This window comes from Macrosteles quadrilineatus, unplaced genomic scaffold (assembly GCF_028750875.1).
Source record: "Macrosteles quadrilineatus isolate MER2022 unplaced genomic scaffold, UCM_ALF_1.0 Scaffold_2__2_contigs__length_208266976, whole genome shotgun sequence".
Classification (NCBI taxonomy): domain Eukaryota; kingdom Metazoa; phylum Arthropoda; class Insecta; order Hemiptera; family Cicadellidae; genus Macrosteles; species Macrosteles quadrilineatus.
The window spans coordinates 27,817,480-27,845,267 of NW_026542595.1; the positions used below are offsets into that span (position 1 = coordinate 27,817,480).

The 27,788-nt window shown below is 35.0% G+C and overlaps 2 protein-coding genes across 3 annotated transcripts in view; one reads left to right on the plus strand and one right to left on the minus strand.

Annotated features, from left to right (window-relative positions):
• LOC128987591 (uncharacterized) overlaps window positions 1-27,788 on the plus strand; it is a 79,445-nt gene that overhangs the window by 42,412 nt on the left and 9,245 nt on the right. The window lies entirely within an intron of this gene.
• LOC128987590 (myosin regulatory light chain-like) lies at window positions 375-27,096 on the minus strand. 2 transcript variants are annotated; one of them, XM_054408521.1, is made up of 6 exons: window positions 26,884-27,096; window positions 15,364-15,684; window positions 4,844-4,972; window positions 4,266-4,402; window positions 1,050-1,098; window positions 375-961 (listed from the first exon to the last, which is right to left on the minus strand). In XM_054408521.1, the coding sequence occupies exons 1-6, from the start codon at window positions 26,905-26,907 to the stop codon at window positions 800-802; spliced, it is 822 nt and encodes a 273-aa protein (XP_054264496.1). In that variant the 5' UTR covers window positions 26,908-27,096; the 3' UTR covers window positions 375-799. The 2 variants fall into 2 exon arrangements, with proteins under 2 accessions (XP_054264496.1, XP_054264497.1); XM_054408522.1 differs by lacking the exon at window positions 1,050-1,098 and having other exon boundaries at window positions 26,884-27,082.

Genomic DNA, 27,788 nt, shown 5'->3' on the forward strand with positions numbered 1-27,788 from the left:
GGGAATATTGTATTTTAGTTGATAATCCTGTTTGTATTTTATGAATATGTTTTATGATATTTATTAGTTATATTCTTTGATATTGCTAATATCTATACATAATGTCTATGGCAAATAAAGATTTGTACTCTATTCTTATTGTTATTTGCACGAATTTTGACTCAAGGTTTTAAAACCTAAGTTTCCCCTATTGCATGGGAAGAAAAGTTCTGTCCCATTCCAGTCCCAAAAATCAGTAAGGAATTAAAAATCCTGACCTTTTCTGAACAAAAAGTACTATCCCGTTCATCCCTAGCCTTGGATGAAGTATAAAATATAACGATTTGGTATATTAATATTCTGTAAAGAGATGTTTCAGTGGAACACAAATAAGCTTTTAAAATATACATATGTTATTATTTATTAAAAATCAAAACCGCATAAAAATATTTTTACTTGGTACTTGTACCTATTGTTGTGACAATCATAGAAATACATACATGCAGTAATTTGTTTAGTTAAATTGAGGTAACGTAACTACAAAATAATTCTCCTTCCCTTCCTCTATAAAACCTCCACTTCGCCCTGGTGATGTTTGATTGACTTACCAACACAATATAACTAATGGATGTTCAATCAATTAAAATTTATTGGATATTTAAAAAAAAAAATGTTTTACAACAGGGAGTTCCAAAAACACTTCTCTGCTGCTTCCCACTTCAAATCAATCTATGAATACACCCAAACACTTCAAGTATGGTTTTTGCTGTTAGAAAAAGTGTTAGTTTTGTAAAAAATTCTTATGTGAAATGTTGGTTGTTCAAACAGACACGTCTAGACCATACTCTTCCAGAGAGGGGTCTTGCTTTTTCTTGCGCAGTCCACACAAGATGTGACAGTACTTGCCATAGTCGATCATGCGGATGTCTTTGTAGAAGCCCATGCCCTTGGTGACTGGTGCATCCTCCAATGCCATATCCACCTGCCACAATACATGCATATCATACATTGTTCAAACGGCAAGTATCCAGTTGGAATAAACATTTAAACCATCAATATCTGGTTCTTACCTCCTTTGCTGAGAATTTATCCCCCAAGTGCATCAAATCATGACGAAACCTGAAAGCATAAAATGTTCAATTTCATTGTAAATGAGATACTAAGACTAGATTCTATACCACACTACGTATTTCAAATACCAATACTCTTTCCTCAAAGTCGAAGTAAAAAATATCTTTATTAATACAATTCTTCAAAAACTACAATAGTATCAAGTAAGTTTTTTTTTATTAACTTCTGGTTTACGGTAGATCTTCTCTCCTCTCAAGAAATTCATCTAGGGTGTAAAAAGGTCTTTTCATCAGCCATATCTTCAACTCCATCTTGAGGTTGTTCCCAGTGAAGTCTCTCATGGATGCAGGATGGTGGTTTTGTAGCTTGCAGCCGCTGTATGGTAGTTTTTTCTCAGTAAGTGTGGTACGGTGAACTGGCAAGTTGAATCTTGGACCGTGACGGGTGTTGTATGAGTGGAAGAGTTGAATTTTGTCCATATGCAGGATACTTTCTTGAATGTATAGAGATACAACTGTCATCATTTTGAGGTCCTGAAACGCCTGCCTGTAGGTTTGGCGTGGTTCAAGGTTTTCCAGGATTCTGACAGCTTTCTTCTGCAATCCGGTTCAAGTTTTGTGATAATGTTGCTCCCCAAACCAATAGACCATAGGGGTTGAGGGATCTACTAGTGAGAAATATGTGGTTTTAGCTGCTGCTAGTCCTGCAATCGACTTAACTCTTTGCACAACATATCATATATTACGTTGCTAGTCCTGAAAATAGGTGTTTACCAGACAAGTGTGGTCGTTCCCGTGCGAGACAAAGTCGAGTGCGGGATTACCATACGAGTCCGTTAAACACATTTTGGACGAGCGACATACGATATTTTACGCCATACTATTCTAAACTAACTTAACAATAGGGGAGCGAGCTGAGCTAGTGGTTAGAGCACGTGACTTTGGTTCCAGAGGTCCCCCCGACTTTGGTTCCGACTTTGGTTAAAATCCTGCCAAATCACCAATGGATTTTATCAATGTGATAATGCCGCAACCCCTAGGTCTAGCCTGAAGTAATGTGAAAAAGAATTCCGGGCTCGTACCTAACGTCCTAGGACAAAAAAATAAAAATAATAATAAATAGCTAACTTGACAACAAAAATCTTTACAAATCCTTATATATTCTCACCGATTAAAGGACAAAAAATTTAAAGTGAGGTTATGTTTTTGTTTATAACCACTCATTTCCAAATATAATCAGCTGGTTGGTGTCTGGTAAAAACTCATCACAGTACAGTGAGTAGTACGTAATGAAACCCCATTTGATTAATTGGGCATGCGGCAAACAGCTGTTTTATAGACTAAATCCTTGAGTGGAAAGCTCGTTATAACAGTGTAGTGTGGTGTAAATACTTGTGTAAATACTATGTGATTATAGGTGCATTTTTATCAAGGAGATCATTTATGGTACTACTGTATTAAGTTCACTGACCATTAAATCAACATGGGTAAGATTTTCAGTGTTGTTCTACGGTATTTGCTGTAGGTCTAAGATATACCATGCCTCATTCATATTCTTGAAATCCCTACACCTAACGAATTTTGTCTGGGGCTTAGGAGTTTTAACTGAATACACACAGTAGATAAGGTTATGCTGGGTACTGCTGTAACTGGAAGCTGTCCGTGATGTAAAATTTCTTGTGGGTCAGAAACAATTATTAGGTCCAGGAGTGTATCAGACTCAGCAGCATGATGCACAGGTTCAAGTGGGAGTATAGTTAAGTTGCATGAATTGAATAATGTAGTCAGATGTTTGTATTCATAGTTTTGGTTCCTCGGGAGTAATTTTGTATTAAAGTCACCCATGATCAAGACATGACTATACCTAAACATAAAGGCCAGGCGCACACAGGCTTTTGAGTCTAACAGTTGCCCGACCAAAATGTTCAGAATTGTTTGTTTGTTGAATTGGAGTGCGCACACCAAGGAAACAGTCTAGGGATAGTCGCGCAACTGTTGCAACCGTTGTTCTTGGACCCAATTTGCCAGAGACAGCTCTGCGACTCAATTGTCACGGGACTGTCACTCCAGGCTTGGTATCCATTGAAACAAATCTAGATGCGCACACATACGACTATAGTGTCGCTCAGTATCAGTTGGAAAGGAAAGTTTCGTCAGCGGCAAAGTTAGAGAGCTTGGGTTGAATCATAACATGTATTTTTTTGAAAAAGTTATGATGAGTGGTTTTGGAAATAAGGTGGAAGAGGAAGCGGAATTTGTGTATGGCCGACGCTCTGGCGCTGCCTTATGTCGCTCACAGTACGCCTACACACACAATAATTTATTGATAATCTAGATGTTTTTATGACCACATATTTGTTTATATGCGTTCTATATTCACTCTAATTCATAAGTTTTTTGTATAAGTAATATTTTTATTTCATGCAATAGCAATTTTATCCGTACTATTATTGTTTCGTGTATTTAATGACTATCAACCACAAAATCCAAACCACAAAGTTAACTAAATCATCATTGGTACGTAGCCATATGAGCTTAGTTATATATTAGTAATGGGTTGGTACTTAACTTCAAATGTCGGTTCCGTCAGTTTTTGGCAAAAGAACCGGAACCGAGAAGTGATGGTGAAATGTCAGTACCGTTCCCGATAATGGGAATTTGCTGAGCAGAGTTTTCCATGGTGAGGCAACTGGCTGACGCAGAAGCTGGGAGGTTAAAACAGTTCAATATTACAGACCCTCCTTTTATATTTGAAATAAAGCAAAGCTTTTGTGACGGTATTGACAGGGTTTCCTGAGGATGTATCTAAAAAAAACCTCCCCAGCTGATATGTAATGGGTCTGGGAATTTTTTGAAGCCGTCACAATATGTTTTTTCACTGGATTGTTTTACTTATAGAATAACTTGTTGCTATTCTAGACCCACCTGACTTTTTGGATGGTAAAGTATATGCCGATTTTCAGAATAATGTGAAACATATATTCAACATATTTACTCCTAATCCTCCATCGACCCACCCAACTCGCTTCTGTGACCAACTGCAACCCATAATTTAAAAACGCTGGGTTATTCTAAAGATCAAGATATTGAATTAAAGGGGTTTAGAATAAAAGAAGTTGAAATAATAATGTTCCTCTTAAGTTGAAAGCTAGAAATAGCTATAATCAAGCGACTGGATGGATGTGTTGCAATTTTTCTCACTAGATAAAAGCTTACTTTTCCTCTGATATAAGTCCAGAGCCGTCGTAATCCCAGCGGGATAATGCATCTCTCAGCACCTCCTCAGAATCCAGCTCTATAGTCCGGTAACCCAGCAGCATTATGAAGGCGTCAAAGTCTAATGGCTGGCAAGCCTGTAACAGTTATTTTTACAATAAGATCATATTTCTTAGAACAAATCTTAAGGTTTTAGCCTAATATCTGTCTTATCTTGTTACATGATTATTATTGCTTAAAATTGTCGTTTGTCACTTAGACCCTACTGTGCTTTGATATTTTATATTGTTATATAAAAACCTCAATAAAACTTTGTTCCCATAGTCTGATTACGCTGGTTTGCAAATTTGTTTGATAAAACATAGGTTTATCATTTATCCATTTGTACTAATTTATAGAAAATTTGTACTTAAGTTATCGTGCCAACGGTCAACGGACACACACACACACGAACACATATATATATAAAACACATATAATATTTCTGATCTTCTCCTACATTGTAAAGTTTTACTGTGACAATGGTATTTTATAATTGAAAGTTGACATATTAGTATTCATCTTAAAATATGTCTTACCTCAGACATCATTTTATCAAGCTCTTCCTCATCAATGTCCTGGATTTCCTGTCCCATGGCAATTAACGACTTTCGCAAGTCTTCTTTGTCTATCACACCATCACGGTCAAAGTCAAATATCTGGAATGCCTAAAAAACAACAAAAATAATACAATTTTATAAATACTGTATTATAATTGCTTTAAATTTTATTAGGACTAGGCTTATTACAACTCATGGATTTCCATAAAAAAATTATGTTTTGACTAGCAGAGTACCCGTCCTTCGTACGGGGTTGGCATATAAGTATAAAATGCTTATTGCAGGTATACTCAAGCTTTGTGTTTGCAATGGGGGAGGACACAGTTTGATAAAATTTGGTTCTTTAAATTTACGGTATGATCATAGACAAAAAGAATGAAATATAGACTGTCAGCCGTGCTGCGGTTACCATGGTTACCATAAGTCCGGCACACCGCTGTAGTTTAAGTAGCGCGTACGCTGTAACTACCGTGGCGATCCCAGCGGTTTGCGCCAGAACTTATGGTAACCGCAGCACAGCTGACGGTCTATATTTAATTCTTTTTGTCTATGGTATGATACAGTACAACACATATACCATAACCATAATTTTCTACCACTTCACCTAAACAATAGAACAAATAAACTATCAAACATTTGCACAATATCAAAAATTGTTCATTAACCTACATTAAAAACATACACATAACTGTATCAATTATCAATTATCAATCATTAAGATGGGGACGCCACTGAGGTGCGTATTTTAACCAAAATATGAGTGAAGGATGAGTGTAGAGTGGTGTGAGATGATCTGTGTAGATTTGTTACTGACTAAGATGAGCTTTTTTATTAGCCAGGATCATTTATTTTAAGCCCAATGATCAGGAACAGCTGGGTCCAGTTTTGAACCATCAAAAAGCTACTGACTTTTCTCAGGATCGAACCGGCGACCTTTTGATTAGTAGGCGAGCACTATAACCACTCAGCTACCCAGCCAGTTTGACAGTTTAACAATCCTACTTTGACAGTTCTCATTGTGTATCAAATTAGCTGTTGTCATATATGCAAAAACAAAATAATAATAGTGCTCCACCCTGTTGGGAAACCTTATAACTTTTTAATGCTATTGTATAGACAGACAGACAGAAAATCTTTATTTGAAATCTTAAAGATTTGAAAGGCGTCAATACAATATTAATACAAAAATGAGATGAATTATTGTCAAATACAATCAAAATTAGGCCAGTCCATAAATTCTTTTATGCTGTAGAATGGCATCTTGCAGAACCAACGGGTGAGTCGAGCTTTCAAGGTTTTAGGGTTGTCATCTTTCAGCTCTCCTGGCAGCATGTTGAAGAATCTTGATCTGGCATAGGTAGGCTTACGTTCGAAAAGTCCAAGGCGATGAGCAGGGAGGTTGTAGTTGGTTCTATTTCTCGTTTTATAGCTGTGTACTTCTTCATATCGCTTGAGATTCCTGGTTGAGGCCAAAATAATGGTTTCTGTTATGTAGAGGGTGATTACTGTAAGAAGCTCATTGTCTTTGAAGAAACCTCTAGAACTTTCCAGTAGTCGGATCTCATGTAGTTCGAATGGCTGTCAGTTGGATGTAAGGTGTTCATGGGAGAGGAAATGCTAGGGGGAGCAACCCCTACTTCCTCAACCGAGTAAGGGAGGTTTTTACTTTTTACCCAGTGGTACATCCTAGTGATACCAGGGTGGCAGAGTGACTGGTGAAGTGCAAAAAGCTTGTCATCACAATTTATGTTTGTGACAGCTCCACAAACGCGTGAAAATGCATCTGCGGTGACGTTTTCTTTACCTGGTCTGTACTGTATGTCAAAAGAATAAGGTGACAACTCAAGACGCCATCTAGTGATTTTCTCATTTTTTATTTTACTAGTATGCCGACTGTTGAACACAAACGACAAAGCCTGTTGATTGGTGATTAATAGAAAATGTTGCCCAATGAGGAAATGTCTTCACTTCTTTAGAGATTCGACTATGGCTAGGGCTTCCTTCTCAATAGACAAATGACGTTTTTCACAATCTGTCAATGTTTTTGAAAAGAAAGCGACAGGTCTACCCTTTTGACTTAACGTGGCAGCTATAGCGAAGTCAGATGCATCTGTTTCCACAACTAATGGAGAAAGATCATTAATCACGGTGAGTATTGATTTTCCTATGTCTTGTTTAATTTCCTCAAAAGCCAAAGCTGGCAAAGATGAGGGCAATATAGGAAAACATTTGCAATCAATCAGAGGCCGAATCTTGTTTGAGAACTTAGGAACCCACTTTGAGTAGTGAGAAAATATTCCTAATGCACGTTTTAATTGAGATGCATTAACTGGCAATGGCAAGTCTAACAAGGGTTTCAGACGCTCTGGATCTGCTTGCATAGACTGGTAGCGAATTTGATATCCTAAGATTGATATTATGTCTTGAGAAAATGTGCTCTTCTCATTGTTTAGAGTAATATTATATTTCTTAGCTACCTTTAAGAATTTATTCAGCCTTTCATCATGTTCTGACTGAGTTTTTCCGGCTACGGTTATGTCATCAATGAAAGCCCACACCCCTTCTAGTTTTTCAGTGGAAATAATCTTATCAATCGTGCGCTGAAAAGCAGACACCCCATTTGTTACACCAAATGGAACCCTACAGAACTGATAAAGTTTTCCTGCTGCCTCAAATGCTGTGAAGCATTTTTCTCATGTTCCGATATTGGTATTTGATGGTAAGCCTCCTTTAAATCTATAGAACTGAATACTTTATTTTCTGCTATTTTACTAGCTATGTTTTCAATATTAGGCAAGGGGTAGACATCTAATAGGGTAAACTTATTATAGTTTGACTATAATCTATTACTAATCGCTTTTTATGAGATGAGCTTTTGGTAACAAGCACTTGTGCACGCCAGGGAGATGAACTTTCTTCAATTATACCACTTTGAAGGAGTTTTTGCACTTCAGAGTTGATGAACTTTTCATCATCATTAGAATACCTACGAGACTTAGTTGCAATGGGCTTGCAGTCAGGTGATGGATTATGAAAAAGGCATGGTGGTTCCACAGAAGCACGGGAAACATTACAAATGGACAGAGGTAACTTACTTAAAATCATGACCAACCAATATGTCAGTGCACAGATTGTCAATAACAAACAGTTGTACTCTCCTCATAGTTATGGTCAGAGAACTCTTAAGTTCACAGAAACATAACCTTTGATAGGTGACTTTAGGTTTGTGGAAGCCATAGATACCTGTTTCCGTTCTGGAATTAAATGAAAACCATTTTCAATTACCTCAGCTCGATTTATAAAACTATCGGTACTTCCAGTATCAACCAAAACTTCAACAGGTATTTTATTTGCATAAATGCGGGGTTACTGCTTTTGACAATCCATTGGAGGCAGCTGCACATGAAAGCGTGGTTACTACCAAAGAAGAGGCATTAAAGGTCTTACCTTGAGCTTTCATCAACCTGCATACCTTCACAAAATGTCCCCTTTTCTTACAACCAAAGCAAGTGGCATCTTTGGTAGGACAGTCGTTTCGAGTAAAATGACGCTGGCCACTGCAGTAGAAACACTTCAGTTTAAAGTTTTTCGCTACAGCTGCTGAAGTAGGAGACTCTTCAGGATCTATATTTTCATCCAGTTGATCTGGTAGTGTTGACGAAGTGTTGCAATATGTGACTTCAATTTGGTTTGAAGATCTATATGCTTCGAAGCTCTTCTAGTAGTCTTTGTCGAATTTGGGGGTTCATAATTCCACTTATAAAGGCATCTCTAACGGCTTCATCTCGATAAGTATTTCCATCTATGGCACGAAAATTGCAATCCTTACTTAGAAGTTTAAGCTCTTGTAGATACTTGTCTATGTTTTCTTCTTTCTTCTGCTTGTGGTTTGCTAGCATGTGTCGAGCATAAATTTCATTCTTCTTAGGATTATAAATAGCTTGCAAAATTTCAACTGCTGACTTAAACGTGGGACATTCAGAAATATACTCGTAGACATTGTAAGAAAGAAAATTAATCAATACGTTGAGTTTCCTCTCTTCAGTAACTTCTGAGTCAGATATGAAATTTTCAAGTGTCCTGAACCAATGTTTGAATGCTCTACTTGCAGAAGGATTTTCATGATTAATATCAAACCTGTATGGTTTTAAAAGTCTTTCCATTTTGATTTTGATTATTTAATTATCTTGATAAGTTTAAGTTTATTAAATTTGTTGTGAATAACTGAACCTTTTTAGAAAATAAGACTTTAATAAACTTAAATTCTTACATAGCTGGAAAGGTAAACAAAGCTCTAATACAAACAACAAGTAAATAAATACTTCAGCTGATAAGATAAGATCACTCTTTTTTAAATCACTGTTTTTGTTGATCATCTTGAAGTGTGGTAAAAAGTTGTAATAATTAAGGTACTTTGGTTGCAGTTTAATTTATTCAATTTGTTCTTGAATGGTTTGCAGTTGTAATAGGTCATTATTAAATACAAATCAATACAAAATATATGAACACAACTCTTGATACATGTTTATTTCTTAATAATGAAAGATAAACATTGAATTATTTACAATGTGAAATTATTCCAGTCATATGATTAATATTAAAATAAAAGATAGATTTTTGGGATATTCCTCCAATTCCTCCCTACTTATTTAAGAAGATCGTTCATTTATAAGTTCATCCTTTTAATTGCTTGTACGATTGCTTGTACTTGACGCTTCATTGTTAGTTATAGGGCTTTTTGTCTCACTATCAGGCATTGAGTTTGCTGTAGGACTCGATGTTTCAGTGTCGTTCCTTCCCAGCTTGTGGTGCTACTTGAGACATTTTCTGTATCATGCGACCTTTCTTAATTGCTTTTTGATTTTCTTAACATGCCGTACCTTGTATGTCCCATGAATGGAGGTTGTCATCTTCACCAGGCCTTAAGAGATCTAGTTTGGTTCTCAAGTTCCTGCCAAACATTAATTGTGCTGGGGATGCACCAGTACTCAGTGGTGTAGCTCGGTACCGAAATAATAGTGCACATAGTTTTTCATGTAAAGTGCCCTGTTCAAACTGCATGCACCTCAGTTTTGTCTTGAGTGTTTGGCAAAATCTTTCCGCCTGACCATTAGTAGAGGGGTTTCCTGGTGCAATGAATCGTTGTCTTATTCCTTGGCATTTGCAGAATGCTTGAAACTCTGCTGATTTGAAAATTGTAGCATTGTCAATGATATCCTCTATTCTTGGTATTGGGTAACGACTGTCATGTAGTTGTTGGTTCACAGTTACCTTGTAATCCGCGCAAATACGGACCGATCCATTTGCTTTTGGAATCACAACAATTGGTGTTCCCCACTCAGATTGGTCCACTTTCTCTATTATGTCTTCCTTTTCGAGTTTATCTAGTTCATTCTCAACAGCTTCTCGAAGGGCATGAGGTACTGGTCTAGGTTTTAAGTACACAGGTCTTGAATTATCCTTTAGTTTTAAAGAGCATGTAAAGTTGGGTGTTTTACCAATACATTGTTAAAAAACGCTTGAAAATCTTTGCTTGATGGATTTGACAACAGTGTTGGTATCAACCTCTGGTTTCTTCATACTAACAAGATTAATATTGTGTAAGTTAATTTTCAATTTTCGAATCCAATCCCTTCCAAGAATAGCGTTTTTAGGTAGATTTACAATGTATAGATCTTCTCTGCAAGATCTCCCTTCGTAAGATATGCTTAGGGCACAGACCCCGATTGGTTTGAATATTTGTCCAGTATAAGATCGAAAAAGAGCACTTGTTTTGCAAACTGGAACATGTAAGTCTAGTTTCTTGAAGTCATCATTGTTTATTATGCTAACACGACTTCCAGAATCACACTCGAAACGTTGCTGTTTACCGTTTAGAGATACGTTTATAATCATTCTGTCATCTCCTTCGTCATTCATCAATACATTTATGATCTGTTGGACGTCGTATTCATATTCAGAATCAATTTCATCAATTCTTTTTACATTTATCTTTGAATACTGTAATTCCTGTATTCGTTTCGCTATACAAACCTTTTCTATGTGTCCATCTTTATGACAATACCTGCAATTTAGCTCATCTATCAATCGGCAATTTTGTGTTTCATGGTTATTCCTTCCACAGTGCAAACAGACATCTGAAAATCCCAGTCTTTGTAGCCTTTTGTTTTTGTTGTCATTCTTTTTGCTGGAGAAGTCATTAGAGAAATAGTTTTTGGTTGATAAATTTTTGTTTTTAGGTCCAATTTTGTTCTTTGTTGTTTTACTGATTTTGTGAATGTCATTCTGATTATTATTAGTATATAAAATCTGATTGTCAAGGTTTGATGCCTCTATAGGCAAGGCGATTTCTAAGGCTTTTTCAAATGATATTTCACCCAGTTGTAAGAGTTTTTCTCTGATGTCTGAGTCATATAAACCTCTAATGAGTTGAGCCCTGAGCATAAGATTTATAACTGATTTTGTACATTTTCCTTCATTACACCCAGATTTGAAATCTGCTGAACAAGCCAGTTGTTTGAGGTCTGTAACATAATTTGTGATTGATTCATTTCCATCTTGTAAACGAGATAAGTATTTGTGCTGTTCTGTAAGTATGTTCTTCTTTGGGCTTAGGTGCTCATTTAGTAATATCAGTAACTCTTGATATGTTTTTGAGTCTGGTTTGTCTGGAGATGTTAGACTACAGATCAGATTGTAGTGCTTAGCACCTAAGCAATTGATTAAAAATAAACCTTTCAATTGTTCTGTCTCTGAATCCTTGTCTGTCAATCCTTTTATTTAAAAAAATATTTCTAAACGCTGAGTGTAGCTTTCAAACGTTTCCTTACTTTCATCATAAGCATCAAACATCAAGGCATTGCTCTGTAGTAGGTCTTTGGTACTATGTTTTGATCTAGGGTGTTCTATCTGTTTAATTGAATGTTGTGTCATTAATGTCATAAAATTGTTCAAAGTAGATATAAGGTCTTGTATTTCAGTCATTTTCTTCCTCGTCGCCAAATTATTAAATACAAATTAATACAAAATATATGAACACAACTCTTGATACATGTTTATTTCTTAATAATGAAAGATAAACATTGAATTATTTACAATGTTAAATTATTCCAGTCATATGATTAATATTAAAATAAAAGATAGATTTTTGGGATATATAACAGTCATGCATTATGTTAAATTGTAGAATTAAAAAGTAAAATTTGATAAAATAGTAAAAAATATAACTATATATACAACAGCTTAATAGTTTTTCAACCCGGTATTGTTTGTAAAAATTTACTATAACTTAGGTTATACAAGTTTGAATGAGTTATGAAACACAAATTATCTTTTGATAAGATTAGGTCTTACCTTAGCAATCCTAATGTTGTTGATCCAACGAAATTGATTTCATACTCAAAGTGTTATAAGATAAAATAACACTAATTAAAACACAAATTCAAGTTAGAATTTGTGTCAGAAATTGTGTCAAACCCTTCAGGTGGATACAACTTTTTAAATTTGTTCAACCTAAATCCCGACTGATGATGAACCTTCGGGTTTGAAATCAATTTTGTTGGATCGACAACATTAGGATTGCTAAGGTAAGGCCTCACATATCAATCGTATATTCGCAATCCAGAGGCAAAAATGATTGAAAAATTATCTTAAAATTAAAAATGATCATCAGTCCAGGTAGAGAGTGGATGTAGGCTATCTATGTAGAGCAGCAGGAAGTCAAAGGTCAGAACTGGCTCTTATATGGTTGACCGAGACCAGTCTGGTAGGCTAGAAACAATTAGTAACTTAGGTTTATATTTTCTTCATGTAAATTAATTCATTAAATACCTTCTTTCTGTAGAAAAAATAAAAACTGCACAGTTTAGTACCAAATTTTGTATTAAAACCCACTTTTTGACTCTGGACCCCAGATTAGACACACATAAGATTATCTTTGCCAAAAACATGGTATAAAGCTTTGATTGTGAATACAACTAAACAGTTCAACCATTGACTATTGGATACAGAAGTAGACATCCCATCTATAAGGAACAGCTGTCGCAAATTTTTTACTAAAAAAGAATGTATCTGTGCGAGCCAATCACAGAATGCAGTAGTGTCTAAAATTCTATTTTCTACCTCATTTTTTGTTGCTGACATAGTTTATGGGTCATAGTAGTTGCTATAGCTCACAATAAGTCATTCTATTAGTTTGATTTGGTAAAATAGTGTGTGTATTCAACAGAAATTAGTAATTTATTTCAGCAAAATGTGCCGGTGGCTCACATCAACTACTACGATTTTGATAAAAAAACTGGCTACAGCTTTAACATGGGGACGGAATGTCTAAGGTTCAACTAACTATGTTGAAGGTGTAGTCAGTTTTAGAATGGATAATTAACATATTCAAAATGAACAGCTGATAGGGTGTGCTGGTGTAAATTACTGACCTATGTCAAATATGAACACTTTTTAATCAAGCCAAACTGATAGGACAACATTGTTAACTAACAATACTATAAAACTGTCACAGTAGCCTACACTATTAGAATGGACATGCGTTTTATATGAGGTAAACATACAGTGTGATTGAAAAGTCCAAGAACAGTGTAATATATTTTATACTATTATAGATAAAGAAATTAAACTTGGTAAATCAATGATAGCCATAAATGTCTTCTCTTTTAAGCTATTATTACTTTTTTATCCCTTAAGGGGGACCCATGAGCCCACGAGGCCCATGAGGAGTCCCATGATGAAATTCTTTAATAGCAGCATAGGTCGAGTTTGGTATAAAATTGAACGTCTGTAAAACACAATGCCACAAATCCGAACTCAAACGGACAATGGAGTAAAAAATGACAGCTGTTCGAAGATTCTTTAAATTTTCAATGCTTATTATTATACTGAGGGGCGCCCGCTAGAAGTCTGAAGAAAATTATAAACGTAAGCATAGGTCGATTTGCACATCGTATTACAGGTCTTTATTCAATACAATGTCGCAAATTTGAGCTAAAAATAACAGCTACGTAAAAAATGGAAGTTCAAAGATTCAAAATGATAGATTCAAGAAATATTTGAACGGCTGACATTTTTTACTGAGTTGTCCATTTGAGTTCGGGTTTGTGGCAATGTGTTTTACTTAATAGGACCTTTAATTTGATACCAAACTTGACCTATGCTGCTATTTGAGAATTTGTCTTACTGCTCGTGGGAGACTTAAGAAATAAAATACCCCCCGCCGCAGCAAACCTGCAGACTAAGCGAATTTCCATTTGACTGATTGGATTTACACTGAAATGTCTACTTAAAAATATAACATTTATTCCCTATTTAAATAGAATTAGTTTAACAAGTACTTGCATCAGGGAGGGTAAAACTGTTTTTTTTTTTTTTTTTTTTTTTTTTTTTTTTTTTTTTTTTTTTGTAAAATGTTAATAGTAAGAAATAAAAACATTTTCCAAAATTTGATCAAAATATGTTCATAAACAAGCAAACTACAACAGTTTACTTATTCTCCATAAGAATAACATGGGAATTTTAAATTTACAATTTTTTGGAATTTTATCCGTAACCATTAGGCGCATAATAACGCTTCAATATACTAAATTATTTGTTTTTTTAAGCTCTACAAAATGGTTTGGAAAGAAATTAAATTGCTAAATTTTATGTTTTTTGGGTCAAAAATGGGAAAAACCTATTTTTACCCCATAAAACCCCCCGTAAACCCCCGTTCCCATGGTCCGATCATGCTGAATCGCAAACTCGTTTGAATAAACGTAGGTTTACACGTTTGTACCAAATTTCATCAAAATCGGATCATTTTTGCTCAAGTTATCGTGCTAATGGACACACACATATATATATATATATATATATATATAAATATATAATAAAATTAAAACATATATAACAAAGTACCCTTTTAGTAATTATTTTATTTTATATAATTATTTTATTAAATATATAAATATATAAATATAAATATATATATATATATATATATATATATATATGAATTTGAATGGATGGTGTTTTTGGTCTCTAGGGACCTCAAAACGAAAAAAAAAATCGGTCCCTCGTCCAGGTCTTACCATGAGTACTACGGTAATAGCTTATTCCCTAAATGGGAAATTTGCTAATATTCCCTATATGGGAAATTCGCTAAAAAGTAATAATAGCTTGAAAGAGTAGGCATTTATGGTTATTATTGATATGTCAAGTTTTGTTACTTTATCTATAATGGTAAAAAATATACTGTATTACACCGTTCTGGGACTTTTCAATCGCACTGTATTTAAGTTGATAACTAAAAAACTGAAAAAATACAGCTAATGTTTGGATTTGAGATTTACGAGATTCAGATTCACCCCGTATATAAAAGCTTTTACTTGCAGTCTATCTCATATGTTTAGAAATGTTACAAGTTGCTGTTTGATACTAGTTAAAACAGTCGGTGAAAGGGACGTAATTGAGACAACTACACCCAGTACGGTATGGTACACAATTAGGCTCACCTCTTTCAGCTGGTTAAGTTTTTCATCATCTATTTCAAGCTCCAGACTTCTTTTTGATGGTTTTCTCCGTGGTTTAGGCTTTGGTTCTTCGTCATGACTTGTAGGGTCTTGCATCGGTTGTTCCTGAGCTGGTTGGTTGACCTCTGGTTTAGGAGGTTCCTCTAATTCTATTTGCTTTACTTCTTGGGCCTCGGTTGGTGTCTTTTCTTCCGGTCGAGCTTCGTTGGTTTTGGGTTCTTCCTGGACTTTTTCTTTTTTCAGTGAAGACTTTTTTGCTTTCTTTTCACCTTCTGAAGGCTTTTCTTTCTTCTTTTTTTCTTTCTATAAATAAACTAACTGTTATTAATGATGTGGTATCAAAAGTAAGTCATGGCTTACAACATTAAAAAAAACCTAAATGTAATAGCATATTACTTTTTTTAGTATAATTTATAAGTTAGAGATTGTGTGATACAGTGGATCTACTACTTGTTTATAATTGATTTTCCTTTATAATAATAGGAGTAAAATGACTACACTGTATGGTTTCTAAAGTCCATAGTGGAAGTGATGTTTATTTACAACAAATTAATAAACATAGCAATCACATGGCATATAATTAACACATGACAGCTGCTTCTAACTTAGTACCAAGAAGGCAATGAGGAACAAGATTATAAATAAATTCCAACACCCCTCCTTAATCTTGATCCTTCATTGGGGTAAGACCAAGGTCGGTCATGAAACCATCATGCTTGATTTGCCAAGTGATTTTGTCAAAATGTCCGCTACTATCCTGGAAGTTGGAACGTAATTCAGCACAACTAGTTTTCTCTTGATTATGTCTCTGACAAATAACTGTTTACGAATTATATGTTTGGTCTTGTCATTCACGGTTCTCTTCTGCAAAATCTTCATTGCTGGCATGTTGTCACAATGCAAATGCTCAAGAAATATTCCCAGCTCTTCCAACAAGTGCTTCAGAAACATTGCTTGCTTGCATGCCTGAACCATTGCTACAAACTCTGACTCTGTTGAGGAATCAGTCATACATCTCTGTTTCTTACTTCCCCAAGACACAGGTCCTTCACTCAGTTTAAAAACATATCCCGTACAACTTTTCCCATCAAAGTTGTTTTCATGACTGGCATCAAAAAAACCATGTAGAGGTTCTTCATCAGCTTGCTCCTCCACAGCATGCTTCCACAAATTCTTATTCGGATCTTCTATTGCCTCTTGATAACTACTTGGCTCTAGATCCTCACAGGTAACCATGTAGGTAACAAAATCAGGAAACATTTTAGGTTTTCTTACTCTTAGAGGGTACCTACTTCCAACATTAATTTCAACACCTTCCTCATCATTTCCCAAATCCCCTTCAGTGGATCCTCCAGTTCCAACATCGTCATCATCTTGCTCAATGTTGATATTATCAAGAATGAAGCTCTCCTCTTCTGCCTCAGGATTCCTGGAAGGTTCATCGAGTTTGGCGGTCTGGATGCTTACTAAAGTCTCGACTGGTTGAATAGTTTCATCACCATTATTTTCTTCACGCCCATTATGAAATAAGTTTTCAAAAAACTTGACATCTCTAGAATAAATCAATCTATGGGGAGACTCAGGATCGACCAATTTGTAACCTTTGACATCCTCACTGTAACCTACAAAAATGTGAGGAACACTCTTATAGTCCAATTTGGTCCTTCTCTCCTTAGGCACATGCACATAGCCTATGCACCCGAAAACTCTAAGGTGACTGAGGTCCACTTTCGATCCAGTCCATTTCTCCTGTGGAGTGACTCCAAAAACAGCTTTTGTAGGACTTCGGTTCTTAAGATAAATAGCTGCCTCCACAGCATACTGCCAGTAACCCTTGCTCAAATTTGAGTCACTTAGCATGCTTCTAGCCTTTTCAATAATAGTTCTATTTGCACGCTCTGCTACCCCATTCTGCTCAGGACTATATCGAGTAGTAACCTGGTGCCTTATTCCAAATCTATTACACACTTCTTCTAGTCTCGCATTCATGTAATCCCCGCGTTCATCTGACCTAACAGTTTTTATAGTCTGGTTGGTCTGATTTTCAACTAAAGTCTTAAACTTGAGAAAACATACAATTACTTCATCCTTTGATTTCAAGAAATAACCAAAGGTCTTTCTGGTGAAGTCATCAACAAATATTAGCATGAAGCGATTACCTTGAAGAGACTGAACATTCATAGGCGCACAGACATCCGTATGGATTAGCTCTAGTTTTGCCTCAGCTCTCTTACTTGGAGTGGTTGGGAAAGATTCTCTGGAGTGTTTCCCCTCTACACAGGGAATGCAAGATTCTGGCCTCTGATTAGGAAAATCGATACCCAAAGCCATCCCCTTTTTCAAAACACCCATACTAACATGATTCAAGTGACCCAACCTTCTGTGCCATAAATTGTGAAGGTCCACACTAACTGACTGGTCAACTTGAGTAGCCATAGCAAAATTTCCATCATTTGGATCAATGTTGCATTTACTCTCTGTATCCAACCGATACAGTCCGTTTACATTTGTTCCAGTTCCACAAATTTCACCTCTTACTGAAAACCCATCTTTTATGTAAATATTACACCCTTTGTCATCAAAAACTAAAACTTGCCCTTTACTAGCTATTTTGCTCACAGGTAGCAAATTTGTAGATAAACTTGGTACATACGTCACATTCGATATCACTCTCTCACCAAAGTTTTTAAGATTCACAGAAACTTTCCCAGAACCCGCAGAGTAAATTTTGGTATTATTAGCGACAGTGACCTCTTTAACTCCTTCATTCGAGTTAAACGTTTGAAAACTTTCTTTGCTTTTAGAAAGATTGTCAGAACAACACGAGTCTAAGTACCAGCTTTCAGGTTCTACCTTTACATTCAGGGCAGTTATCCAACCTACATTTTTATTTTTGTCTTTACCATCTGACTTACCAATTTTGGAAATTGACCCTATCTTTGAGCTATTACTGATATTAGCTTGATTATTTTCAGGACAATCCCTTATCATATGGCCTGCCTTTCTACATTTGTAACAAGTAGGAATAAAAGGTTTCCTTGTCTTTGAGCTTTTATTAGAATTAGCTTGATTAGTATTTGATTTTGATAGAAAAGGCTTCCCAGTATTGCTTTTAAAAGTTGAAAATACTACAGAGGACTCAGTGGTATCCTTTTCAGCCATGCTATTTAATTTTTCTAGTACTTTACTATATTCTACTTTATCTGTACTCTCGACTGCTATCCTAAATACCCTGTAAGACTCAGGCAAACCTCTTAGAAGTAGACACGCCTTCATTTCATCATCCACGGGTTTCTCTATGTCAGCGAGATGAGCATTGAGGTCAAGAAATTTAGAAATATACTCACTCATGCTGTTGCATACTTCCAACTTCAAATCTAAAAGCTGGTCCAGCAGGAATATTCTCCTGTTTGTGCTCTTGACTTCATACTGCTTTGCTAAAATGTCCCACGCTTCCTTCGCTGATGTGGCCGTCCTGATATGTAGTTTTGGAGCTGCCTCCAGGTGCATGGCAATCTTGGCGAGTGCCCTCTCATCTTTGTCTGGATCCACAGTTAGCGGTGTCGTCTCTGTAGTAGTCCTTCGTGGTTCAATACAATTCCACAATCCCTCATACTTTAGAGCCATCTTCATGTCAAATTTCCAACTGGCATAGTTGGCTGACCCTTTCAACTTAGAAATTCCAGGGGCTGATGTGGAGTATATAACTTTGTCTCCCATCATAGTAATTAATAGCCTAAGTGTTCATCCAATGAAATTTACTATATTTCTTAAACACTTCTCTTCAAAAATTAAACTGTTCAAAATAGGCCACAGAGAACAAGTTACAATAAAAGTGAAACTGGGCCCATAACCACTTGTTTATAATTGATTTTCCTTTATAATAATAGGAGTAAAATGACTACACAGTATGGTTTCTAAAGTCCATAGTGGAAGTGATGTTTATTTACAACGAATTAATAAACATAGCAATCACATGGCATATAATTAACACATGACAGCTGCTTCTAACTTAGTACCAAGAAGGCAATGAGGAACAAGATTATAAATAAATTCCAACACTACATAGGATATGTCATAGCCTGGTTTTCAGACATTTCTAATTATGTAGTCTGTTAAGCTGTGTTTTAAAAACTAGGAAAACTCTCAAAAGGAAATCCAGTACACTCCCAATTAACCGGGTTTGTTGGTACTGAGACTACCTCCCCAATGATACTTCTTATTTCCAAAAGAAAACAAGCAAAAGCTCATTTCTTTCCTAGAATATTTTAAAGGGAGTTTACGAATTATATACAAAAGTTGCTGTATAATAAAAAAACATCCCAGGATGTTGAACATGAAAACCAGAAATAAATGTTGGGATCTTTACCGGGCTGAGTTTTAAATATTTTACAAATGATTCTTTCTGGGCCTAGAACTTTCAAATTTGAACAAATAATGCATTTGTACGTCCTCTTACTTTTGTCATGGTATTTTGAAAGACAAGTGTTACAGAGACACGGTCATTTCCTCCGTATCCATCACTTGCGAACAATGAAAACAACGACAAATATGTGAGCTCCAGAGTGATGACTGACCGCTCGTGTAAACGCTCTCATATGGCTACGTGTACTGCTACACCGTGACACACATTGACTAGCTAGCTGCGATGAGTCGCGACACTAGGCTAGGAAGCAGGGCCTGGCGATGGTTTGCGACACCAAGCTTGATCGCGGCTTGATCGCCGTTGCCGTACACTTGTGTGACGGATCCATTTCAACCTGTGATCCACCACCTAGTCATGCGGACCTAGTCAAGCCTAGTCAGCTAGATTTGTCGCTCGTGTAAACATGGGCGCTCGCAGGATTTGAAACAGGGGGTGCAATATTTAGGTCTAACGAACATGTGGGGGGGGGGGGGGGTCTTGGGCCTTTCCTGGGAAAATTTCTCTAAATATAGTGTTTTAAACATATTTTTACGCTAGCCTATTTGGTAACCCATAGAACCAACCAAAACAAAATAGTAAATTGTGCATCAAGGCGTCATCGTTTTCTATGCCAACATTAAAAATTAATAAGGCATTTGAAGTTATTATGTATAATTTACATAGTTAAATCCACAAGCCAAACAATTATAAAGAAAAATATATTTACAGTTGAAAAAAGCCTAGACAAACACCACGGAAGTTGAAGTTTTGTTTTCTGAATAGTTTTTAAAGTATAAAAGAATGGTACTTCTGTGATTTAACTACTTATTTGATTTAAACATTCAACACCATTACGAACGTAATTTTATAAATTTCTTAAAACCCACTTTTGATTAATAAAAAGTGATAACAGAACATTATCAGTATTAAATTTATTTGTTATTTTTTAGCCAGGGGGGTGCAAGTGCACCCCCTTGCACCCGCCTGTGGGCGCCCATGCGTGTAAATCGTTTGTAACACTATCTTTACATGATGGTTGGTCCAACTACTATAACTGTTCCTTGAATTTGTACAAAAATGTCTTTCATTTATTGAAATAGTAATAGAAGTTTTGTTAAGGAAGAACATTCACACAAACATATTATAATACTAGACACAAAAATAATTTCCAAGACTTCTTTTAAGTTTGGTAGAAAAAACCCCTTTATGTTAACCACTTATTTATCTTAATAATATTTTTCATATCGTATCATTCAAAACCAAATTAGAAGAGTAAATTTTCTAACGTATTATTTTGTTGAAGAATGTATGAATGATCTATTTTTAATCTTCCGATTAAAAAAAACGTTTGCAAAACTTATGACAGCTAGCCTGACCATACTACAAGACTGAATTACGTGTGGGTTGTACAGTACCAAAATAACGGTTATTGGTCCTATATGTGCAGGTTTTATTTGTATTTTTTTTATATTTACGTTAATTGGGTCAAAAATGGGAATTAAACTTTTCTTATGGAGATTTAACATGGGGCCAAATTTTTAACTTACGACAGCCATACTACCATACTACTAGACCGATTTACACACAGGGGTTACCAAACAGATAAAAAAAGCTGGATAAAATTAAGCTATTTATTGAAGAGTTTAAACGCTTAAATATGTCGCGGAGTTAACGGAAAAATTATTTCCCTACTGATATAATTCGCTCTGAATATCTTTAGGTGAGGGATGATATGGTGGCAAAGCGCGGGGCTTTAGTCTGCAAGGTCCCAGGTTCAAATCCTTCCAATGACCAATGGGATTTTGCTATGTAATAGAGCCACGACCATCATGGCCTAGCATAAATTAATACTGTAGGTGGAACTTTTCGGGTCCCAAAAGAAATCTAAGTTGCCTAACAGCATTGAGGAAACTAAATGAATGTGTTACAAACCTCAAATCCCAAACCTACAATTTCTTATCTGGCTCTGAAAAATCAACCTTGAATCAAGCTCGAATCCAACAAATCAGAAATCATTAAAATCGATCCAGCCGGTCTCGAGTTACAAACTGTTGAACTAAAACGACTTTGTTATATATATATATATATATATATAAAATGAAAGCAACATCCTTAACATAATGCAAACACAAAATTTAAACCCAATTTATGATAAAATCCAAGAATTAAGACAAAATGAATAAGTAAAACCATTGGTATAACGATATTCTTAATTATATAATTTTCTAAGTCAAGATAGATTTAGTTAAAATTTAAACATGTGATTGTATTTATTTTCTTTGTTTACATATTAGATTTAATAACATTGTAAAAGACTGTGACCATGACCTTAGTGTCGAAATGCATCAGTCATCTATATATATAAAATCCAATGTATGTTTGTATATTTGTATGTTTCTATATTTGTATGTTTGTCCTTTATGGACTCCAAAACCGCTCGACAGATTGTAATGAAACTTTTAGGCATTATTAAGCATTATTCAAGGATGGTTTGTGTAAAGTTTGGTGCAGATCCGTCAATAGGGCTCCGCCCCAGTGGCTCTGGAGTTTCCCATGTTAACCTTATGAGTACTCATATTTAAATGGAATTAAAGAATCTTAACAGCTGGTGCAGCTAAACAATTTGATTCTGTGATGTTCAATAGCATTAAAAAGTTAATAGGTTTACCAACAGGGTGCAGCACTATATTTTTTTTTAATTTATAAGAACAGCTAATTTGCAACCAAAAGGTGAGTGAGCGTAGCGAACGAACTTCAACCTGGAGGCGAGTTAGCGTAGCGAACGAGCTAACCCGAAGGCAAGTGAGCGCAGCGAACGAGCTCCAACCTAAAGGTGAGTGAGCGTAGCGAACGAACTTCAACCAGGACGTGATTGAGCCATGCGAACGAGCTCATCTTGAAAATGAACGAGCATGTGACATAAAACCACAATAGGACAGGACGACGTCTGTCGGGCCAGCTAGTTAAAAATAATTTAAAAAAAGGGTACTATGGTGTATTATTTATTAATATATATATATATATATATATATATATACTAGCTGTAACCCGCGGGCTTTGCCCCGTTTAACTTCTTAATTTTCAAGATGATCTCGTTTGCATGGCTCAATCACGTCCTGGTTGAAGTTCGTTCGCTACGCTCACTCACCTTTAGGTTCGAGCTCGTTCGCTACGCTAACTCACCTTTAGGTTGGAGCTCGTTCGCTGCGCTCACTTGCCTTCAGGTTACCTCGTTTGCTACTCTAACTCGCCTCCAGGTTGAAGTTCGTTCGCTACGCTCACTCACCTTTTGGTTGCAAATTAGCTGTTGTCATAAATGTAAAAGAAATAATAGTGCTGCACCCTGTGGGTAATCCTTGTGACTTTAATGCTATTGAACATCATAGAACAGAACCAACTTGTTTAATTGAAACAGCTGTTAAGATTCATTAATTCCATTTCTCATAAGGTTAACATTCAAAAAATTCAAAATTAAATTGAAGCAGTACTTCATCAGCAAAGCTATATATTCTTTCGATGAGTTGTAGGAGGTAATGTCAATTTTTGCACATATTGTTAATTCTAAGATACCTTTGTTTTTCATTTTTCAATACCTGTATATTTGACACTATTTATGTATGTATTGTATACTGCTAACAAATAAAGATTATTTGAATTTGAATTTGAACATGGGAAACTCCAGAGCCACTGGGGCGGAGCCGATTGGACGAATCACGAAATTGATGGTGTATAAACCTATTCCATGAAATTCTACATGTATGTACCAAGTTTCGTGGCAATCGGTTCAGCGGTGTCTGAGTTTATCACTGCCAAACAAATATATATATACAAACATCCTCTTTTATACTTATAGATATATATATAATTGTATTAGGATGTATAATAGTTTAGATATATAATATTAGTAGGATAAGTCACAGAGTGTTTTTATAACACTGAATGAACTCTCAGACTCATTAATAGGACAGTTTCTCTCAGAACTATTATTTCAAAGAAAAAGCCGCTCTGGCGCAGTACAGGTCTGATTTTGGGTGGTAGATTTAAGTGATGGCGCAGTACGGGCCTGCTACCTGGACCCTCTGGCGCAATACGGGCGCCCCGGCGTGACTTGACCTTGGACTGCTTCAACTATAATTTTGTCAAATGAACTGTGATGTTTCAAAATCAAAAACAATAATTTGGGACCACACTGCATAACAATAATGGACTGCAATTGTTGAACATACAATCCATTTATTTTTTAACAAACTAAGATTATACGATTCAAATACAATTTTAAACATTATCTTGGTATTTTACTTGGGATAATGAAGTTATGTAGGCTAGTGTAATTCTCGGTTCATCAAGGTTCTACTGAATTATGTTTGGCAGTGAATAAGTGTAGAATGAAATTTATAAATTCAGGGGGTACTTACGTATTATACGGAGGCCACTTATTTTACAGCGCGCTGCGGTGGTTAGGTTAGGTTGGTCTATTATAAATATGTTTGTAGGACTTTCCTACTTTCGTTATGAATCGAACCAGACAAGTCATAAAAGCTTCATGATGACCAAACCTAACCGCCGCAGCGCGTTGTGTAAGGGTGGCCTCCGTATAATACGTAAGTACCATTCAGGGATACACACCTATTACAGAGCTATAATTATAAAGCCTAATTGCCCAACATCAAATCATGAGCTAGAGCCCAGCTTAGTGCATTAGTGATGTTTTCTAAACTTGGCAAACCCGCAAAATGCCACTTAAGGCCAATAATCGTTCCAAAAACGTAAGGAAACACAATGTGAAAATAAACTTCAGATAGAACTCCTTGTCTTGTGAGAACCAGGAAACAACATAAAACATAACCTCAAGTAAACAAGCCCAAAAGTTTGACATCAGTCCTGCTGAGCTAAAGTGTTGTGTGAAGATTTTGGCTGCTAGTGTACTTAATTCAAGCAACCAACTTTTGAAAATAAATGTTGTGAATTGTGATTTTCAAGAGAGAGAAAACTGTGGACGTGGCTAATTTGAAACTCTATAATTCAAAATCGTCATTTAAGTTTATTTACACAGCTTTACATTGTTTTATAGGTTAAACATACATATGCAGCTTATTATTAACCGCGCCGAACTATCCGAATCCGAAAATATCCGAATCCGAACCTCCCAATATCCGATCCGATCCGAACCGAGCCTCAACTATCCGATCCGAAATGAAATTTCACTATCCGCACACCTCTAATTTGGAAACAGCAAATTGTATTTTTAAAGGTTATTTTTGTTTATATCGACGCTTGCTTACTCCGCTCAATTGGCGGAACTGAGGCCGCATGCATGCCTAGTTTTAAGTGTTAGTTGTCAAGTGTAACACATCTTTTTGTAAGGTTATTTAGCAATGTAACACACTCAGTTCCTTGATTTGAAATTCACAAGTATTCGCCTGGTAGGGAAAGTGTTAAATAAAAATAATAGATTTTAATCCGACTTACAAATAATTTTACTTTTAACATCTTTTTCCAACCTAATCAAAATTATTCAATGATTATAAAAAATAAAATATAAAAAATCATTTACATAATATTTTTTATCAGTTCCCAAATTTTCTTCCTTAAATCAACTCTTTACAAGGATAACCAAACAAAATGTGGTACTTTCCTGTTAAAGGGAACATTTATCATTATCGATGATTTTTTTTCGATATATCGATATTAACAAATTGAAACATATCAGCTGACAACTACGATAAATATTGTTCAGTATGAAACTGTTCTAAAAAAATAACCTAACATAGCTAACCAAACTTGCTGTAACATTTAAAAATTCCGTGTTTAACTTGCCTTTTCTATTATCAAACCCAAACTAAATTTTTAAATGGTACAGCAAGTTTGGTTGGCTATGTTAGGTTAGATTAGAACAGTTTCATTTCTTAATCCATGTATTAGACTATTTAGCCTAAACAAGATCAGTTAGTTGTTGTCAATTTGTAATGGATCGGATCGGAAAACAAAAATATCGATATATTGAATAAAATCATCGATAATAATAATAATTGTTCCCTTTAACAGGAAAGAACCCAAAATGTAGTAATCTATACTAATATATAAATATCTATCTATCTTATTATTTGTCAACCAACTTATTATTTGTATATCAAAAACATGTCAAATTTATATAAATAAGGGTTTTAGACAAGAACAATATTTAAGTTTGGTGATATTCTATTAACTTACAAATTTCTTAACTATCAGGTTTATATTAATCCAAAATAAAATATTGTTTTGACATTTTAAAAAAGAAAGGATAATCTGATTATATATTTTATATTTGATTTTGATAAATACTCAGAAGAGTAACTTATAACAGCAATTTAAACTTTAAATTTATTTGATGAACGTTTTAACTTTGTTTACCCCAACAAGAAAATAATATCATACCACTCACATTGTTGTTTTCAAAAGCAATGTAACACTTCAATGAACAAATACATTTTTGCTTGTACAGTATTGTTAAATATGGTGTCTGTTTGTGCAAATAACTTTAATGTTAAAACTTAGCTACAAAATAAAATGTAAAAATTATTTTTTTCTGTGCATAGCTTATAATAAACTAATCCTTGACTATCAATATACTTTATTTTATTTGAATTACTTACCTGAAGGTATAAATATTTGGTACTTAACAATTATTTTTAACTATTTTTATGTATTGAGGTAAAGAAATTTGTAAACATTTGATTATATCAAATCCAAACAATCCCACAATAATTATAGTAAAAATCTGTAAAAAGCAAGGTTTATAAAATAAACAAAATAAATCATATGTTGAATAAATAAGTAAATACCACCATAAAATAATAAATCATGAATAAAACCTTATATGTTTCATACAACAAAAAGTATCTAGCTGTTTAAATAAGCTAACTTGAACCTCAGTGGCTCATGCATAGACTTTTGGACTTAAAAAGTATGTATTTTCTTATTTTACAACCAGATTAATTGGGAAAATCTTTAAACTAAACAAACAATTATTTTTTGTTTTAAATAATAGTGGGTATCTTATTAGTAAAATTAAATTATAATTATACTGTAAACTCTGTAGTGAGGATAGAGATGCATACCTTGTCGGGTGCTGCATCTGCCATGGTGATATCTCCTACCTTCCAGCTGACGGAACTGTGGAACACTGACGAGCATTCAATACCACCCCTCCACTCTAAACTTGCCTAATTAATATCTGACTCCACAAATAATTTTGGTGACCTTAGTGTTTCCAGAATTATGTCTCACTTACTCCTCGCATCATTCATGGTTCTTAAGCACTTGAGAAACACCGTCATTAATCACTGTCACGAGAGTCACCAACTGGATAGGTAAACAAACTGTCAAGTCATTTCTGAGATATGAGAACAAAATGTGGATTGTAGAGTACATTCTATGAAAACTCTCCAAAATACATGGCAGTAAAAGTTTATAATAAATTGTACAGCATTTTACAAAAAAATAATTCCAAAAACTTAGCCCTTACATCTGTACATAAACTTCTCTTACAAAAACCATACTACACTGTAGAAGAGTTTTTTAAGGATACTTTTTAAACTGATACGCTGAATGATAAGGTCTTTTCTAGTTATATGAGATATTTTACTTATGTTAACTTTATTATTTTTAGTTTAGTTTTAGTTTTAGTTTATATTCTGACGACACTCCAATCTTTTGTACCTTGTGCATTATAAGATGTGATGAGTAAATAAAGAATTTGAATTTGAATTTGAATTGTATTTTGTTAAAATATTTCAGGTAGTAAACTATCAATACTTAAGCTTCGTTAACATTAGTTTTTTCCTCAAGAAGCAAAACATGAGATTTAAAAACTTGAGATTATGTCTAACACTTAAATAAAAATCTTGCAGTGATCTTCCCCCTAAGTGGAAACTTCTGTAAATACTCCTTTAACTGCCAGTAAATGTCATATTAACTAAAGTGTCATAGTAAATTGTTAAGATTGAAGTTTAATATGACTCAT

Bases quoted from the DNA above. Each gene is read 5' to 3' on its own strand.
- LOC128987590 (XM_054408521.1), bottom strand. From the start codon at position 26,907: ATGGCAGATGCAGCACCCGACAAG. The intron at 4,403-4,843 runs GTAAGACATATT...TAACTGTTACAG, and splicing joins TTGATAAAATGATGTCTGAG to GCTTGCCAGCCATTAGACTT. The intron at 1,099-4,265 runs GTAAGCTTTTAT...TTATGCTTTCAG, and splicing joins GGACTTATATCAGAGGAAAA to GTTTCGTCATGATTTGATGC.